The following is a 21,065-nucleotide window of genomic DNA, read 5'->3' as shown; positions in this document are numbered from 1 at the left end:
TCTGGTTTTGGGAGGGGGGGGGGGGGTTCTGCCCCCACATGCACCAACCTGCTTTGTTTTGGCATGGGTTTTTTTGACCCCAGGATTTTCCGGGGCCACCACCCTGCCACAAAACAGCAATACAAGGAATGTCACAGAGTAGCAGTCCAGGGAATGCCTGCATGTGCAGTGCGTAGTGCTGCAGACAGGTCTGTGGCATCATATACCACACGTCTGCGCTCATCTGGATGTGCCCATTGTGTGCAAAATGATCTCAACTAGTTGATACTTGCCCCACATAATACATGACTCACAGTACTTTGGGGGGTAAAAAAAATGTCAGATGTATTCATGAATGAGTTGGGTTCTCTAGAGAGGTGCAACACTACCCCTCATGGAGCAAATACATGTCATTGTGCATGTGCAGACAGCGTGGCTGTCTAGAGGCCTGTTCAGTTTCACATGAGACAGATGGTTCAAGAGGGCAAGCAGTAACCAGTGAACCTGGTCTACATTCAGCTAGTGTCAGAAGATAGAAACTTGAAAATAAAGCAAGACATCTTGATACATTGTCTGTACGTGTCACAGATAATGGGGGGATGTATCTGAGTACAGCTGAAACTTCAGAGAGTGCTCAAAGATTTTTTGAGAAAAAATGTGCATTGTGTGTGCAGTGCTGCAAGGAGAACGTGAGGATTAATGGATGGAGACTTTTTGGGGGGCAAGAATGTTTTGGGCTGTGATGAGAATAGGGAGGTAAATAAAGAAGTATGGTAAGGCAGAGGTCTCAGGACTCAATGATGGAGATTAGGTGGAGTGGGAGAAAAGGGTTAATGTGAATCTAGGTGCAATAGAAGTTGCAAAGCTTGGTTCAAGTACAGCCTGGGCTGCATAATTATGGATGTGTGCAACCTTCCAGCAAAAAATGGCCTATGCGGGGGTGGGGGGCATGAGACAGTAAGTAGAATCTTTTATGTACTAGTACCATCCAAAATGCTGGTGGCTTCATGGGATGGGAAAGGAAAGGTGAGCTGGAAATAGTGGGAGAGAATAACAGGAGAGGGAGTAGAGAAAGGAGAGATACACCGATCCTTTCTAACGTGCTTAAGCTTACAGAAACTCAAGTAATAAAACTCTTAGTGTCATACATCTGTCACTTGCCCTGGTAGCATGTATGTGTGCCCTACCACAGCCCACAGTCCCATTCTACTATAAATCCTAGGAGGACACAAGATGCTACCATCAACCTGAACATTTTGTTAATGAAATTGTCATTGATTAATACTGAGAAAAGTAATGAGTAACTATTTAAGTCTGTTCTTATAAAACTCCCATGGATTTCAATTTGATGGAATGTTGTGGATTCAACTCTCATTTATACCTGTATCAACTGAGGGCATCATCACTGGTTTCATGAAATTATTCCAGATTTACATGAGAGGGGGGAGAGGGGGAAGAAATGTGAGCAATATTGGCTCACTATTTGTTGCCACGGTGTAATGCTTTACTTCTTTAAAACTTAGGCTGATTTCTGTATTCATTTAAAGATTAATAGAACTTAAAGTGTATTTCTTATGTCTGCAATTAGCCATACATGTTTAATTGCCATGGTGGTCTGTCTGGAAGACTATGATAATTTTATGAAATTATTTATTTTGAATCACAAATTCTGATTCCGAGGTCAAGGTTATTCTTTTTTTTTCCAACACATCATTCTACTTTTCTCACCACCATCTATGAGCTCTGTATGTTCCACAGATAACAACACCTCTTTATAAGCAATTCAGTCAATAAAAGCATTAACACTATCTTAGTGAGAAATTTCTAAAAGCACTCAGCAAAGACTTAACTTTATTCCCTTTGAAGTCAGCAGGGGTTTTGGCATCAGCTTCAATGGAAGCAGAAAGGGAGCAACACTGAGCACAGTGGAAAATTCCACTTTTAATAATTAATGATTTGCATATCAGATTGCAAGATTATGTTGGGCCCTTTTGCCATTTTTACATTAATTTTAGAAAGGTTTTCTTATTAAATAAAGCATTTTTAATCAATATATCTTCTTTGGTTCTAGTGCCGTGTTGGTATAAATGTCCATAATTTGGACTGAGAATTTTAAAAATATGTTAAAATGCCAAAATCTCATTTTACACATTTTCTTCAAAATGAAAATACCCACCTAAATACCCAATGATATATGATAGTGGTTTTCTAGTGCTTTTGATCTTCAGGGGACTTCCAACGACTTCACAATGTCTGTCAGCATCTGACAACAGAAAATAAAGTTATTTTAATTTTTTTTAATACCCATACAAATTACACATACAGTTCTGACATATGTACAAAGCTTTCCCTCTGTAGTCCAGGTACAAAACTCTACTGTGCAAAAAAGAAAACATTTTCTTTTTGTATGTATTTCTCTATTGCATATATAGTATATACAGAAGACAAAGCTGCAAAACTAGCTTAGCTGCTCAATAATGGAAACATAAGTCAGTTAACTATTTTTTCATTTTGGAAAGAAAATAAAAAAATTATCATAGTATTTTTTTAAGTTTTGTCTATCCAAAATATTTCTGACTATTAACAGACACCTTAAATTATCAAATTATATGTAAATACTTTGTTGCATTTTCTTTCTTTACACCTTTTCCTGCCCTCAGTCCTACGCTAATGTAAGGAAAAGCCAAAACAAAAAGATTACAGAAAACAAGTCCACCTGGCAGTAACAGAGTTGAAGGGGGCAGAAAAGGTCCCAGAAAGTGAGGAAACAGATGCGGAGAACCTCTCCAAAAAGGAGAGCATAATGCACGCACAAAAAAAATGTGAGAACCTTAACAAAGATGGTTGAAAACCTCAGAAAAAAGGAGTGGGGTGGGGGAAAGATTTGGCTGAGGAGATGGTAAGGATAGATAAAGAAGAGAAGGAAAGGGAAAACCTGAACCCACATGGGTGACTGGTGCCTCCCGAGTCTGGGAGCCTATGGGGCCTATTGCCTACGGGTGGGGTGGGGGGGGGTCCCCAGAAGTTAAAGAAAGTGATAATTCAGACATGAAATTCCAGGGGGAAAAAGGGTCTGGGATTCCTGGGGAGCCCAGAGGCAAATCAGAGCGTCCTACTCATGTAGGAGGGCCACCTGGGGGCAGGAATGGTAGAGGGCCCTTCTTTATAAGGGTGCTCTATAACGCTTCTGAACTTTGACTACAAACTGATGACCAAAATCTTGAATTAGCATTTTAAGTCTGTTATAGGTGCAGTGATCCATGAGGACCAGTTGTATGTGGTGGCAAGGTAACAGATCCACGGAGTCCTGATGCAGCTACAAGATGCACTATGATACCAACAGAAGAGAGGGCTGAACTCTACCATGCTCTCAACACAGAGAAGAGAAGACCTATGTCCAGGTATCCCATTGGTTCCTATTCAAGACACTGAAAAAGGGACCCTGCAACCTTTGTCACCTGGATAAAGACATTGGACACCAGCATGAGCAGCAGGGTACTGGTAAATGGGCCCCTGACAGCCCTGATTGCAGTGGAGTCAGGAGTCCAGCAGCACTGGCAACCCTTTCTGATCTTGTTTATCTGCCTTTTTATGCTCCACTAGCACAGCGGCTCACGTGAGATCCCTGGATCAGTGGAGTAGAGAACCCTAGGAGTAACCAGGAAGAGACAAGGGTCCTGGCCTACATGGATGACCTCAATATCATATGCTGGGACAAGTGGCAGGTTGAAAGTATGTTATAACACACCCAGATATATGGAGCAGTGATGGGGACCAAGTTCAACATGAGCAAAAGCACTTGCCTAGTACTGGGCAAACTCAGGGACCCATCAGCCCTGGGGGTAAATATCCTCAGGATAGAGTTCAACCCAGAGCTGACCAGATAGAGGGCATGGAAACAGACTGAGGTCAAGGCTTAATGGAGATTGGGACTATAGAAATCGTGCTGCCTATCAATGGATGGTGGGGATTGTGTGACACTCATGAGTACAGTGTTACTACTAGTGCTTCTGCACATTGTGCTAGTCTTCTTCCCCTTAAAGCACGTCATTCACAGAATCCAAAGAGCCACACGTCTTCTTCTGGGGCTCCAGATTGGAGAAAGTGGTGAGGCCTACATTGTTCAAAATAAAAGATCTGGAGGCAGAGGAGTGCCAAACATCGTTGGGGCCAAGTACATGAGCCAGATCTGCAAACTGGTGATGGGGATAGAATCCAAAACAGCCCACTTTGTAAACTATTTTGCAGGGCAACTACTGCAACAGTGGAGGGTGTATAAGATGATCAATGTGAGCTCGTGGACCAAGGAGTTGCTGTGGCTCTATAAGGTCCCAAAATGCTTTTGGAACAAATACAAACTGTAAAATGAGGCCCCAGTGACCCTGATGAACCACTGTAAGAAGCAGGAAGTGGTGCGGGCAATACACATCATGTCTCCCATGGACCTACTACCCAGCTACAGCTGCCAGGCCATGTGGGGGTGAATCTTTCACAAGAACCTGCAGGATCACAAAGACTTGAACTGGCAGGTATCCCACTAGGAACTCCCTGTGTGGGCATGGAAAAACTGAGGGGAAGAGATGCCCATTAAACTGTCCCAGGCAAACCTGCCAGTGGAAGACAGAACCAATTGATCACCACATCCTCTGGTACTCCCTATACACCAGGGAGGTGAGGAGGAGAGTCTGCATACTCCTCCTGATAGTGACTGGGTTCATAAACCTGACCAGAGAGGCGGTTCTGTAAGAGCACTCGACTAAGCAGCAAGGGACCCTGACAGCCTGCTTCGACCAGTTCATCCCTGCTTTAGGAATGCCCTGTGGAAGACAGAAACCTGCTCACAAACAGACACACAAACCTTGCAGTCAAGGGCTGCATTAAAATGGGACCGAGCGAGATGTACTAGTACTACAGGAAGATGGCAAGAAATGGTGGACATCATATGGAAGAGAGGGGACTGGCACGAACTGTTCAGAAACAGGTTTCCTGAAGAGAGCAACGATGATGACGACAAGGATGACGATGATGGCAATGGAGATGATGAATACAATGACATGCGAAAGGGCTGGGGAAATATGTAGGAGTTGGGAGGGGGATGGGCACTAAGGTGGTCCTTCGTATAACTGTCATGGTTAAAGGCGACAGTAACAGGCAAATGGGTGCACGGGCACATGGGAACGCAGGTGCATGGTGCAGATTTGTGTAATGGGAATGAAAATGGTGTAACCATAAAAGTGTGTTTTGGACTGTCAAGGGAACCACAGCAGTCACAAAACAGGTTGCTAGAGGTATAGGTATATATATGATATGTAAAATAGATATATCTATATGAATCAATCTATCCATACATCTATAATATCTAAATTATACCTGTCTACCTATCTATACACATCTATATATACACACAAACATATAAGCAGCATATGTATAGAAATAAATATTTCTGAAAGAAAAAAAAAAGTGGTAGGTTCCCATCAGTATGTTTGCCCTATATGGGCCATGTGTTTTATAGTCATGCTCAGTATTGGCTGCATTTAATCAACTTTGAAATTGGCTTCCGCTGCTGAGCACATGCTGCTTTTGGCAACAGTTTATTAATATATAATACATTTAGTGAGATTTCCTTGTATGTGAATGTACATACAAGGGGCTTTTTCCCCCCTATGCTGATTGGGGGAAAATCTCATCTTATATTCAAGTAAATATGGCATTATAGCCTGAACTTGGTCCTCCAACACAGGACAGAAATGCCAGGTGGTTCTGTCTCACCCTGAACCTCTAGATATTGATATGTAACCTTGTCCTGCCCTTGGATATTGTTCACATGTTCTCCTCAGGTTAGCAGGCAGCCACCCATCATGATTGTCAATGACTGCTGGTAAGAAGGGAGTGGGACCTCACTGCAAATATTGGCTGGGTCCTTCTTCTACGCAAGTGCGGACTTAAGCAGAAATGGAGTGTTTACATCCATGCTCAAGGACATCCTTCCAGAAGATTAGACAGATCCCAACCCTTTGCTAGCCAGTTGTTTAAGGAAGAATAAGTTATAATGTTGTCTTGAATGGGGCCATCACCACCAATAGGATGTAGTGTATCCTCTCTGGTGTGTTGAAAGGCTGGTGTAATGATACAGCCTGGTACCATTAGTGGTTCTTGTTGGCCTGCCACAAATTATGGTTTTTGCTGTAGGAAGACAAGATGGCAAAATGAAAATAAATATCCTAATCATCAAGAGATGCAAACCAGTCCCTATGGAGTGATGGAATCAACATCTCCTTGGGTGAATCTGATATCCTTTATTAGACCAACCCAAATAGTTGGAAAATAATTATTAAGCAAGCTTTCAGGTTCAAAAACCCTTCGTCAGGCTAAGGAAGTTTCAGCAGTTGGTGTGTGCTCTTCCTGGATGGAATGAAAAGTAAAGAAGCCAGCGGCTGGGCTGGTATGCATACACACGGCTCCAACCTACACCCCTGGAATCAACATCTTGAATTCAAGCTTATAGATAAAGGAGTCAAGTTGTCTTAAATCAAAGGTGGGATACCATCCTCCTTTTCTTTTGCGGACCAAGAAATAACTCCTGTAGAATCCTGTTCTGCTCTGTGGTGGAATTTCCATGGCTCCCAAAGCTGGGGAAGTGAATGCCACTTGAAACAAAATCTTAGGTCTCCAAAAAGGAAAGTGGGAAGTAGATTTGAAACAGACTCCATGGTAAACTGGATTGTATAACCAGCCATGATGGTGTCTAGGACCGAACAGGTGTGTCTACATGTGACACTATGTCGCCATAGCAACGTGCTACAGCAACATAGCATCTGCAGGCAAGAACTGCAGCTATGTTGTCATAGCGATGTGCTACCTCATTATAGTGCATTGCTATGGCAACAAAGTGCCTAAAAATAACTGTGTGGTGCACATGGCGCAATACAGGCTGTTACTACACCATCTTTTAGCACTTCCAAAAGGAACAATGTCACCATAGCACCACATGTAGATGTGCCCAGTGAGCAGCTGGCAGAGTCCTGTTGCAGGAGGGGCAGTTTAAAACAAGGTAACCTGCAGAAGCCATGCTAACAGTCCAAATGAGGGGGGAATGGAGTTTATGTCAGCTACAAAAAAAACGCATGGCAGAGGCCAAGAAAGCAAATGGTCTCTGCAATAAAAATGGTAGGAACAAAAAAGAAGAAAAAGAAAAACAAAAAAGGCACAAATCAACATGAAGGGTTCAAATTGTGTTTTTGGCCTGTAACTACTGTCTGAACAGACAACAAATGCTCTGTTTCAAGCCACCAGCTGAGAAACCAAGGAACAGGAAACATGTCCTTTTTGTCCTTGGCATGAAGCAAAAGGAGAGTCAGACTGCATATTCACTATATGGGTATTGCTGTGGCTAAAAGTCTGAGTGTCTGTGGTGCAAGCAGCACCTAGAATATACACATGGATGGATATCTGAAGGAGAATCACAACTCCTTAAATACTTCTCCTATACTACTTCTGTGACAGTGATTTATGTCACTGTCAGTAAATGAAAGACAACATTGTTGGTGATAGTGGGTGCATCTACACATGCAATTAATGCAAAGAAATAAACAACAGTGCAGTCCGTGCCAGAGACAACTGCTCCCAAGTGCAGCTTTTAGATACGTGCCTCAGAGAGCAGCACTTTTAATGTGGGGAAGAGCAGTCCTGGGCTGACAGGGAACATGGGCTCTGGGTGGTGGCATTGGGCAGCAGAGGGGATGGCTGTGGCGCAAGGGTGCAAAAGTGTGGGGCTAGGTAGCAGGTAGCCCCCGCACTTTAACATGCTCACATCCCGCCAGCCCGTCATCACCTACATGTGAGTTTCAATGCACATAAGTACTCCACTGTAAGACAGTATGGTCTTACAGCAGAGCTAATTAATTTACTGCACCCTAATACCAGTGCACATGTAGAGAGTGACACTTTACTGCAGAGTTAATTAGTCTACTGTATAGTAAAGCTCACGTATAGATGCATCCAATATGTAGGTTCCATGACTGATAAATATATGGCTCTTCTAAACACTAACCTGAACTGTTTAAAAGAAGGCAGAAAGCAGGTCATGATGGCACATTATAGACTAACTCATTTAGAGAGGCATGCATTTTCATAAGCTTTGAAACGTTTTAGCCTACATTATCAGATGCTAGCTTCAGACCAACACACACTACCTACCTCTCCGTGCTTAGAAGAGAGAAGTGAACTTGCTGTTCATGACAGCATGTCAGCTTTATCAATCAATATGTTTGGTTTGCCTCCTCCTATCCCAGTAAAGTAGAACTAAACTACTGTAACATTACACCAAAATGAAACAGGTTTAAAATTACAGCAGGTTAAGCTGCCAGCTAGGGTACATACAGAAGTGCAGCTCCCAGCTGTAACTCAAAATGATTTCTGCAACGTGTTCTGAGTTGCAACGTTACCCCAGACCAAACAGAAGTTCAGTTGGCTCCAGGGGAAGGGGAATCTAGCTGTGGGCTGGGAACCTGCAGCCAAGTTCTCATAGCAATGGCCAGGGCTTTGTCAGTGCTCACTGTTTTCAGAATGGGAGAGGGGGAGGGAGCTCATTCTTGGGGCTCCTCAGATAGTGCTGAAGGGTGGTGTGGGTGAATTGGAGCACCCCACCTCAGGAGGGCTCCAATACACCTGCCCCAACCTCCCGGGGGTGGGGGTGGGGCTGAAAACCCCCCAGCCTGAACTCCCTCTGCTACCTTTCTGACCTTCCCATTCTCAAAACAGAGACAGGCTGGGTGCTCTTCAGACACAAAATTAGAAAAGACGCTACATTTTAAATGTCTTTGTCTGATACCTCATGCAATGAGGGGTCAGTTTTTCACCTGATAGACCATTTTTGAAGCTGTCTGCAGCCATGCACTTGTGTGTGGTTACAACTATAAACTGTTTTCTGTAGCTAGATAGGGCAAAAAATGTTACTTCTGTCTGCACCTCCTGAGTAGAACAGAGAGATGGAACTTACCACAGCTGAGTTGTAAAGTGCTATAATTTTGAAGCAATTTAACTGTTTTGTCTGTCTATACCCTTTGATATATAGAAATTATGGAAATTTTACTTTTGACTTCAATAAGACCAAGATCTGATCAGTATAGTATAATATATTCTGATCTCATCTTACACTTTTCAGGAGTTCTGTTGATTTAATTCATTATATTCTGCATATTTTTGTATCATATATCAAAGTCATTATATGGGGTGTTTGAAGAGTTACCTGGTTCCAGACAGAGGGCTTCATCCATTAACCAGAAACTAAATCATAATGGGGGAAGTGTTTGTTGTATTAGCTCATAAACATACTCAGAATGCTTATAATCCACTCTTAAAATGCAGACAGATAAAAAATAAAGTACTAAGTGCAAATAATCCAAGCGTTGAAAAATTAGCAGTTACCTGGATGAAAAACAGGATTCAAAACTCTTCAAGTTTTTCATCAAAATAATCATTCATGGGACCAATATATGTAGGGGACAAATTAAAATCAACTTTCTTTAATCCTGTTGTCATGCAATTTTACTAATACAGGTGAACAGGTAACATTAGGGTTTTAATATTCATTTAAACTGAGTGGGAGCCAAACATTTTCCCCCACCCTAAAAATAGTTGAAAAGACCACTGTGGTCTTCTTTTGACATTATTTTCCTGAGTGAAGTCTTGGTTCCACTGAAGTCAACGACAAAATTGGCATTGGGTGCATCTACACATGCACTTTAATGGGCATTAGCTTATGGTAATGCACATTAAAAACATCACAAAAAACTGTGCTCTTTAGTTAATGTGCATTAAATAGGTTAATGCGTCCTTTTCTAGTAACTCACAATGAAGGTATTAAATTTAATACACATTACCTAAAACACATAATGAATGTGTAGATGCACCCATTGATTTTGGTGGGCACAAAATTTTAACATAAGCCTGTCAGAAAGTCTTTATAGAATGGGGGCTTCTCTTTTACTATCTTTATTATAATTATTTCTTGCCTTTCTTACTGGGAGCTAGGTACATTTATAATCTAATATAATAAAAAGTAAAGTTTCCCTTAAAGCCAGATATCCTTTTAAGATCTGATGAAAACCTGCTCAAATGGATCTGGTGGTTTACAATAATAAAAATAAAACAAATCTACAAATCCAGAGAATTAAAATTGCACACTGTTATGGAATGCACTGTCAAATTAAGAACAAAAAAGTTCATAACTGGTTAACATTTGTCATCTCCACACTAATTTTCCAGTGCTAATTAGTTACACTTCTAAGGTCACACAGCACAGGGAAAGCTGTTACAGTAATGCAAAAGTTTCTTTCTTACTTCTCATTCTGATTCAGATTTTTCATGTGAATAGCATTCTTGAGAACAGCCTTTCAAATTAATCAACTCAACTAAATCCTCACTAAAAGAGATAAGATTATTGTGTCCACTTTACTGTCTGGTTTTGAGAGCACCTTTCTTTTTTGCAGAGAGAAACAGCTAAGCAAGCTGATTAATCAGTGTTTCTTGGGATTTTCTTTTTTTACCCAATGCCAAGGGGGAAACAAGGAAAGTTGGTAACAACAAGAGCTTAACCACAGCAGTGGCCTCACAATTCCTAAACCTTTGCATTTGATAAGAAAAGCCTCATCAGTAATTCAGCTAACAGTTCTTTTATTAAAACCTGAAGCCAGCTAGCATTTATACAAGTTATGTCAAACGTGCTTTTACTAAGCAATTGCTAAGCAGCAGAACCCAGGCAGAAATAGGTATTGATCAAGTACTTACAACAGGACTGGCTTCAGGTGATGGGTGGTTCAAACAGGTTCAGCATACATTAACAAGTGTCTGTAGTTGGTATGTAAAGGACAAACCAACAACCTGTGACTTTTACATCACTAACTTTTAGGTTTGTATCTTTGCAATGCCAGCTGGGACCCACTTTTCATAACTAATCAAAACCACCTGGAAGCAGGACACCGTTCATTATGTGCAGCTATGCTATTGTCCCGGGACCTTGGGACCTTCACTCCTCAGTCCCATGCCTCACCTCTCTTTATCGAAAAATTCCCTTCAGCCTGGCTAAGAGAAATTCACAGATTTACTCATTTTATCCTTACATTCCTTGCAATGTGGGCTTCACCACTGCATAAAAAGTTTTTGCTATTACACAAACTTACATACTTCGTGAAGTCTACAATGCAAAATAATTACAATAACTATTATTATTTGCATGACTATTGAAGCTATAAATAACAATGTCCCCTGTTGAGGTAATACCACATTACCTACCTTCTCCAACCACACTGGGCTTGCTAATTTTTTATTACATTTCTTTACTTGGGCCTTTTGCTGTTGTATTGTTACCAGGAAGTCAGGGTTTTTTTGCCATGTGGCTTCTACATTCCACGCTGAATGAAGGTATGGGATATTCAAGTTGGCACCATCTTAAGAGTTTTTTCCTCTGGTTTCATTTTGCCTTGTATTGCTGTAACATCACAGACCACAGGTACCAAGATGCGTTTTCAAGGAGCCAAACAAACCACTAGACAATTAAAAACAACAGTCTCTTGGTCAGTAAAGGAAACAGTTCCTTGCAGCCACTGTGAATTACCTACTTCCAGTTTTTACCTCATTTGCTCCCCACTGTCTCATTTATACTGAATGGTTCACTGAGAGTGCCCCAGAAGTGAACCTATGTGCCGTTGCTTCTGTAAGACATTCTGTCTGCACATGTAGCTGACTCCTTGGTGAGTACATCAGGCAAGTCTGGGGCTCTCCAGAATGTGTTGTTAACTTGTAGTAGTATCTGAAGGACAGGGGTTGCTGTGAACTCTTTCCAAATGGTGCTTATGGTACTGCCTTTCAACACTCCTATTGGAAGCATGCAAATCAAGATTGTCACAGCCAGATGGAATAGACGCTATAGAAAAAGAACTATCCCTGTTTGATAACCACAAGACAAGTGACAACGGACTCCTGTGAGCTTTCTAACTCAATAAGCTACTCTTCATTGTGCAGTGAGTTGACAACATTTCAGCTGAAAGGCCAGAGCTGCAAATAAAATATTCATACTTCTAAAGCATGTCCCTGCCACAGCCCTGAAAACATGCCCGTCTCTTTGCTCCCTATCTGCAGATGCCAAATGCTGAAAAAAACAACAACAATGAAGCCGCTGGTTGGCACATCCCTAAAACTCTTAGGCTGTCTGTCTTAGATATACTTATTGCACCCAGAGCTGCTTCAACAGTGCCTACATGTCAGGGCATTCGGTGTGCAGGGAGCCAGGGTTGAATTGATAGGTTGCACACCATGCCTGTGCAGATCAAATCCTGTTCTTTCCAAGTCTTTTAAAGTTTTCTGCCGGACCAAGCAAAATGAATCCGTCTTCATCCAACCTGCTTTGTGGGGGCCCCCCCATCTGTGAACGTTCCCAAGGACAGCCGAGGGCAGAGGAAAGGGCCGGCTGACTGGCTGGCTGACCAGGGGATCCCACTGTCCCTTGTGCTGAGAGGTCAGAGTCACAGTGTGCCTGTTCAGTTTCCGTTGTGCAAAGGGTCATCGATTTCACTTCCAACCTGCCATACTGTATCAAAAGACAGAGCTTAGCAGGAAGTCCACATGGTGACCTGCCTCCCTGTGGTAGTAGAGTTTGGTGTGACAGATGACCCCCTGGAGTCGTAGGGGATAGCAGGGAAGGAGCAAACCCTTCTGCAATGCTGGAAGCACCAAGCCATGCCCTCTGGCACTATGCATAACAGTACAGGCATTACTTAAGGCACTGCAATTCATCACACTACCAAGAAATTGCTGTTAAAAAGAGCTAACATTTAGTCTAGTATTTCTCAAACTTTTCAGATTGAAGGCATCCCTTGTCTGGCTTAAGACACCCTTCAGAAAATGCCAGCTTTTAGCTTGTTCTCTTTTTTTTTTTACTACAGAAAAACAATAGATCAATTCTTCTGTTACATAGAACTTAGGAAGACCACAACAGGCCAGGATGTTTTTAACACTACAAATTTCTGTTTCGAATCTCTGGTATTATCTTATGAATCATATTCCCACTCCCCCCAAAACACCTTTGAGAGTATCTCAAGGTTTCCTGATTGAAAGTTACTGATTTAGCCACAGAACTGCAATGTTTATTCTTCCACACACTACTTAAACAACTGTATGCTTAATTTTTTGTGGTGCTAAAAAGGTGTATTTTCTCACTGCAAATGTAATGCCTGTCTATAGCCTTAGCCCACTTTCACCACACTCCTATTTCTCCTAACTGCATATGAAGTTGTTCATATTTTCTTCAGGGGCTAATGAAAAATAAGTTTTACAGCCCATGAGACTCTAGTGTTTCAAGATGCAAAGAAAAAAATTCAAATTACACCAAACTGGTCTACAACCCACTTTGACTAATAAGACCTCATTGTTTCTTCTAACAGGAAAAGTAGAGAAGACTGGCTTCTCTGGGAGCAGGGAGTTGTAACAGCCTTTGGCTCTGAAGAAACAAGCCTTCTCAGGGGAACCTGTATCTGGGTGTAAACCACTGCTTTGCCCTCTCCACTTGCACAACTGGAATATGCATAGATTTGTGACTGCTGGCCTCCATATTCAGGGTTTGCCAAAAACCCTCATGTTGGCAAATGGGGGCAGGGGTCAAGAAGCTTAAATGTTATGTGACCAAAGGCAAAGGGTAACACTTAGGGTGCCTCTACCCTCAATTAATTGAGTCTGCTGGAGCGCTCTAATTAGAAGCTCATTGAATGAGCTTTAGTTAAAGCATGCCATTCCCCTCCCCACCCCCTCCCCCCAATTATCCTCTATTCTCTATCGATACAAGTTTTGTTGCCCTCTTTCCTCTATTGATATGAAACCGGACGCCTTTACATCCCCTATCTTATCTCTTCAAGAGAAAACTAGAGGACATAAAGGCGTGGGGTTTCATATCAATAGAGGACAGAGTAGCAGAAAACTGGAATGTCCCCTGTGATGGCCACCCTACCTGGAGCAAGTATATAGGCACCCTTGGTGACTGTCAAGAATAATGTCTTATTTCACTTGGTATATCCTATATGGATGGAAGGTAGAATAGCAAACCCTGAAGGAGGATTTGGGTCTTACTGACATTTCTTTGTAGCTTTGCTTAAAGCAGAGACCATCATTCAGTTGGCAATGGAGAGGCTCAAGAGGCGACACTTGAAAGGCAAAGATAAACTGCTGCAGTTTCTCTTATCAGATTGCTCTGCATGTCTACTGGTTCCTTCATGGTTGCCATGTCAACTGATATCAGTCCTTTACAGGAGCCTGGAAGTGGAAGCAACCACTCATTTAAAACTGCTGCTATATTTGCATGTTTGTCCTTTTGGATTTGAAATGGAGATCTCCTGCCAGGCTTCCACTCTCTGGTATTAGATTGAAAATCCCTGATGTTCTTGTTTGGGAGTCCTCTCTAGGCATGTTGACACAGTCTCTAGCAAAATTCAGATCAGGATGTCATAAGTACTAAGTGGGCTTAGTTTTTTTTAAAAGAAAAAGTTTTGTGAATGTTATATTTTTAACTTTAAGTGTCTAGCTACTATAGCAAAATATACATAGGCTTTTAAATAAATAATTTTTCTGATGTGTGTGTATCTTATCTACTTAGCATAAGGTGGCACAAAATTTAATACATTACAATACATCCGTGGAGAAAAAAATTTTTTCACACTGGATTCAGACAGTAAAGTGGTTTGTTTTCTTTAAAATAAAATCCATAAATAATCAAAATTTGTCATACAAGTACCTCATAAGAATTAACAAGATTTAATTTGGGAAATGTACAACCTATGTTTTTTACTCACAGAAAAGGAAAGTAAATACAGAAATTTGGAATTTAATTCTGCTTTCAATAGCATCTGCATAAATCTACTCTAGCTTCACTGTATTCTGGTGAGTTTAGTCTTACAATGTTGTAAAGATGAACAGAATAGGAAACGTTTACTAGTGTTTGGGAATCTCCTTTAGTCAAGTAAAAAGGTTCATGGATCCATTACTGTGTGCAATAGATGCTTGAATTTTGAGGATAAATCTAGACTTGTCAGTCACACACAGCAAGGAAATGCTTAAATCCCTGAAGTTTCCTGTAATTTAGACAACATCTACAACTGAGATAATTTGGTTATACTTTGCTGAATTTATGATTATGTTAATATACTTTGGGAGATCAGAACAATTTCTTCTATTAAAAAAAGTACAGGAAATGTACCCATATACAATAAATCTTCTACAACTCTTCTGGATATTTGGTTGCCTGGCTCTGTGGACCCTATTACTCCAAGAAAGAAAAATTTCATATAAACACAGAAAAAAATCGTTATTCCCTATCTTGTGATTTTTCAGAAGTCTGCTTCTGGGTGGGAAGTAAAAGTATCCTTTTATTATGAATATCCAAAGTGCTTTAAAAAAAGTATATGCATTATTTATTATTTATCCAAATCTTATACAGCCTCCATCTCAACCTGAGATGGGGCTGACTAGGTTCTCCCTGGTTTATTTCTGAAAACTCCATCAGACAAGCTATCACAACGAGCACAATTCTATTGTCCCCGAGAGGACCTGATTGAGTAAGTATGCTCCAGCTGGTGAATACTGTGTGCTCTCTCACTTTCTCTTAACCATTTCTGGATTGCGTGGACCCGAGTGAATGCTCTTCTCCATTACCCCCTGATGGCAAATAAGGATTCTAAATATGCAGAGCAATCTAATATGACAAACTGTTCTGCTTATGTTGTGAATGAATGGGTCCTCAAAAATCTTATTCTCGCACTAACTGGCTGGGGGAATGGAAAATTTAAAATAGGACCTTGCTTTCTGCCAACAGATGTGACAGTGCGAAGGGGATCAGGTATGGAGGATACAACAGAAGTTAATGGATAAGTCTCGTAAGGAACTTGGTTCACTGAAGTACATCAGTGTGTGAGATCGGCATTTCCAACAGGCTCCAATAAGAACTGAATTTTTGTTTCTATGACACCACTGATTTCCTTTATGGCAGCCTTCATCTCGTTAGCATTCATGCGAGAGACACTTTGTACCCAGCAGCATTCATTCCCAGCACAGGGTTTTGACCAACTTCCGTGGCAATGTTTCCAGAAACCTCATTTTTGTCTGTTGCAGCTCTCTCTCTCACCAGAGTCCCTGTCAGAAAAATAAATAATGCAGTTCCTTTTTTAAAGCCAGAACGATCCTGGAAGAGACCCTAAAAACTTTGTTACATCTAAGGGTACTAACCTGAACTGTGGCAGGGTTGGAAGTAATGCCACCTACATGCAAAATGGAGAAAATACTTTGGGAAGGAATTTGAACAAAAGCCTTCACTGGAAAAATATTCAGATTTTCCAGATTCTTACTCTGTTAGTTTCCAGTTCCCTGGTGGGCTGAAATGATCCATTCCAATAGTTTTATTCACATCCTGGTATTTCCTTCAGTTACTTGAGATCAGAAATGCAATCTTTGCATACTGCAGTTCCATAGTGTACCTTTGCTGAACAATGTTTGGTAGCCATTTGCTCAAAAAGCGAAAAAGCCTGGCATTAATCAGGGGTCTAAGTCAAGGCACGGCTGAGTAGGGATGATGCAAGGCAATTAAAGGTAACTATTGGTCAGCACCCTGATTTGATCTACTGTACTTCAGGGCCCTTTCAAAGTGCCACACCTAACAATCCTTTCTAGCCTAACATCTATAGAAGGTGACCTTTTTTCCTTTCTACAGTGCCTAGTGGGAGCCAAATATTAAAGGGACCCTTCCAAAAACTCTGAATAGCCTGTGTTCCATAGTTTCCATTGTAGCTCAAAGAGTGGGTCTTAGTGTCAAACTGAGCATTTGACATCAAGGACTAAAGGCAAGTGTACCTGCAGGAAACAGATTTGTATTTCACTACCTCCCTCTTTGAGGGAAAAGCCTTGGGTCTTTTAGGTTGAGTTGTACTTTACGTTACTGTCCACAGATGTTAGGAATCCTTGTGACAGATGCTCGTTTCCTTCAGCCCTTAATGGCTCAACACTTTGTAGGCAGAGACCTTTAGGCAGCAACCTTCAGCAAGACATACTTTTATCTATTTAAAGTCCTTGCCAATAAATAAATAAAGCAGCTACTACATTCTAAGCAGGTGAACACACAAAATCTCCCTGACCATCAAAGGGGAGAGTCTGGTTTATAATCCTGACTACTGTTTCTGCCTAACGGTAAAGAAATAGGTTGGAAGCTGGGAGTTCTGCCCCTCTTCTTCCAGCGGATCTAGGAACAAAGACCATGCAGAGATAGATGATACCTTTAGCAGAATATACCTTCCTTCTATGTACTTCAGGCACAACTTACCCACTGTAAATAAACCTCACTAGTGTCCAGCCTCGAAAGAAACTTTTGGAGAATAGCATGGTTTAGTGAGTTATGTGTTCAGACCAGATGTCAGGCAACCTCACTGTATCACTGACATACTCTGTAATCTTTGGAAATCATTGTCTATTAAGATTGTAAGATTTAGCAGTTTTTGTTAACACATTTGTATGATGTTTGTCCTATTTAGCTGTGAGTTCTATTGGTATTTCTAGACACTAGTACTATACAAATAAAAGAACAAGAGAGTCTTGTGAGAGTCCTGGTGGTCATGTGGTCTAAGCTTCGACAAGTGAAGACAGGAAGCAAGGTCCAAAGCCCAGATATCCTCAACCATTTCATGCCTTGCCTGACACTTTGACTGGAAGACTGTTAGTTCAAGCACCTCAGATGATTACAAGCATTGCAGTATCACACAATGCAGTCATTTGTTTTTTATTATTGCTAGCTCCCTCCTATTCAGCATGTTCCCTCATTAAGGTTCATCAAAGTGGCTGTACTTCACATAAAAGTGTATGACCCTCAAGGTTGTTTTAAAAAAAGATACAAAAGATTGGAAGAGGAATTGTTAAAACACAAACTCAGCCTTAATTAAGTGCACTGTTAAGGTCATGCACAAGTAGTTAGAAAGAAAAACAAACAGCTGCAAGAAATTCCGATTTTATAGCAGCTTAAAGTTATGTGGGCTTTGTGTCAGGTGATAAGATTGAGTAAAGTGCAAGACCGGTTCATTTTTTACATGTACTCCAGGAGTGGGGGGGGGGGGGGGAGGGGAAGGGGGGGAATAATATAAAACCAGTTATAAACATACTGTTTGAATTCCCTTGTCTTACATGGCTTGGAGGTTTTTTGTTTACTTTTTCCAAAAGCTACCCTTTTACTATGTGCTTTTAAAATCTATTTTAGGGCCAATCAGATAATCAGGAGTATCAAAATATAAAAGACAGAACATAGATGCAATTTTTCCTTGAAGCAGAAACAAAATCCAAGGTCAGGGTTTACAAAACAAAGTGATCTTCTAACTCCTGACTAATGTGTACTAACAATTATTCAATCAAAGAAACAAGGATGAAACACTCAAGACACTGTCAGGCTGATGGAAAAATGCCTATTTCCTTTTGAAAAGTTCTGCTTTTCATTTCCATTGTTTTAAAAGTTTGAATTGTGCATTAAATAACGTCCCTTTTGGGATAATGATTAATAGTCAAATGAACCATTTTGTTTTATTGCTCTGAACAAGAAGATAGGATGTAACGCCCATTAAATCTACAAACCCAGAGGAAAAAACAGAAAAGAAAAATGATTCCAGTCTGCCTGTCAAAAATGAATCTAATTCTGAAGGCAATTTTCCCCATGCTGTCTTAAGAAACCAGTGCCAGTTTATACCACTTCTAAAGGGTACAAAATTTTATCTTCTGGAGAAAAATTGTTATTCTACTAGACTTTGAATCTTTCAAATGTTTTTGTATAATCTGTATTCAGGATAAAAATGTAAAGAATAATTTTGCCTTGGACACATCTCCCACCAAAGCAGAAGTACACATCTTTCTCATTTTACTTGCACAATGGACTTCTAACCAGAAGTCCATTGTCTCCTCTCTCACAGCCCTTATAACTCCTTGACTTCAACAAAGTTGCTTTTGATTTAGGTTAGCTTAAGAGAATGGAGAATCAGGCTCAGTGGGACTGTTTTCCTAAGTAAGGTATATAGAACTCATTTCTTAGGATCCAATCATGCACAGATTTAAAAGTGAGTAACTTTACTCATATGAGTGGTCCTATCAAGGTGTGGGTGTTCACATGATAAAGACCATTGTTTGCATGACCTGAGATGGAAACAATGGGGAAGACGTGAAAAAAAGGCCAGTAATGGTCTCAAAGCCCACAATCGGTATGTTTCTTATGCTTAACTGTGGAAAGATAATCAATAAAACCCCTATGATGCCTGTTAAAAACCTGAGAAATTTTCCCTATTTTTGTCTTTATTGATTGTAAAAAATCAATTCTAATGCTCAAAAATCGTAATTTTGGTTATTGTGGCAATGAGCCAACGCAGCTCGCCTAATCCTGCTAACCCTTTCACTACCTGATCTGTTGTTTCTAGAGATGATGTGGTATAGTTTCACAATGGTGCATCAAACTGACTCCTGGAGATGCCATCTAATGAAAAAAGTATAGTCTTGGTCATATGGCACATGTATTAAATAAGCTTACATACATTCTCTGAAACTCACTGAATTTTACTTCAACGGACTTTGGATTCAGTTCCAAGCTTTCAGAAGCATACAGAAATCATTATTTTACTATTTGTAACCTTTCTTAACCTTTTGTCTTATCTTACCTACAAATTCACTGTTTTAAAACAATACAGCAAGAGCCCCAAAATAATACTGCATGATTCAAGACTGGATGAAACAAGTAAAATTTGATGAAACCATAACTGTGACCATCACAGAATTTACAATGAATAATAATTAATAATATTAAGGGCCAGAAGCTCTCATTCCTATTCATCCAGAAAAGTCTGCCTTATTCTTTGTATGCAGGGAAGAGTAACAGAATTTGGCCCTACACCTTTAATTCTAAAAAACAAAACAAAACAAAAAAACCCTTATAAAAGCCAACTCATTTCACATACTACCCAGTCAGACTTGTACGTTACAAAATATTTACTCCAGTTTCCCATAAGATTCCAGGAAAATTATGAAAGCTAAAACAACAATATATGAGAGGAAGATGAGATGATCCCTTAAATTTATTTGCATTATCCCCTTTTCACACCCATTTTATTCTTAAAATAACTTTCAATCTTTTAAAAAAGATAGTATTTGTCTGAATCCACTGGTGATATGTTGGACAAATGTAAACTTAGACCTTGGAAAATAAATAAAACAAAAGGGTATAGACAAGAAATGTTTATTGAAAAAGAAAATAAAATGAAAGACAGAAAATGGTTGGAATCACTGCACACAAAGCTAGGAATTTAAAAACATCTTACATTCTGCCTTAATGGCAGCACAGTTAATAGGGACAAATGGACGTCTTGCTGCCTGCCGCAGCCGGAGGGTATTTTTGCAGACCTGGCGGGCAAGTTTTGTCAAACACGTTGTGTGAAGGAAGAAAGCTTGGCGCGTTTTCACTGATGCCTTTGGACTACCAGTGTTACGAACTGGTGTTCCCTGTGTGGCCTGGCGTGACATATGAGTTCTAATACAAGGATCCTACAAAAAAAAATCATAGGACACATAACTGGAAGGCAACAACCAAAGCACCCCTTTACAACTGCCAAAATAAAATATTTGCAATGTAAAAAGAATCTACTACAATAAACTAGAATGCCTGAGAACTGAAATGAAGAAAATAGTATATTTTTCCCAAATACTTGAAGAAAACAGACTGTAGGAATGGAATTTTTATTGGACTTAAGCATCAAAATTAACCACCCAGAATTCATTCAGAATTTGAAGAAGTTCAGAGGACTAACAGTGACAAACGGTGCCCTAAATCGGCTTTTATGTAAGAAACCAAAAATAAAAAATTCCCTCTTGTTGGCAGAGATAGGGGAAGTCAGTTTATCTGGCTAAGTATGCACATATTGATATTTTAGGCTGCTTGCAGTCATTAAAAATAAATAAATAAAAAAATAAACCACGTTTTACCAGAAGAAGCAGTGCATTACTTCAACCCAGCTCTGTAGCATCTGAAAAGATTGGGC

At 40.4% G+C, this 21,065-nt stretch overlaps 1 protein-coding gene across 1 annotated transcript in view; it reads right to left on the bottom strand.

The window, feature by feature from the left end:
* The window catches only part of MTA3 (metastasis associated 1 family member 3), a 156,987-nt gene that overhangs the window by 16,071 nt on the left and 119,851 nt on the right, over window positions 1-21,065 (bottom strand). The window contains exons 12-13 of the mRNA XM_006022846.2: window positions 20,349-20,571; window positions 2,156-2,242 (exon numbers count right to left, since the gene is read on the bottom strand). Of these exons, the coding sequence (XP_006022908.1) occupies window positions 2,156-2,242; window positions 20,349-20,571 (310 nt within the window). The remainder of the gene's footprint in view (window positions 1-2,155; window positions 2,243-20,348; window positions 20,572-21,065) is intronic.

This window comes from Alligator sinensis, unplaced genomic scaffold, assembly GCF_000455745.1.
Source record: "Alligator sinensis unplaced genomic scaffold, ASM45574v1 scaffold377_1, whole genome shotgun sequence".
Lineage (NCBI taxonomy): Eukaryota > Metazoa > Chordata > Crocodylia > Alligatoridae > Alligator > Alligator sinensis.
The sequence above is the reverse complement of the archived record's forward strand: the minus strand, read 5'-3'. Positions and strand labels throughout refer to the sequence as shown.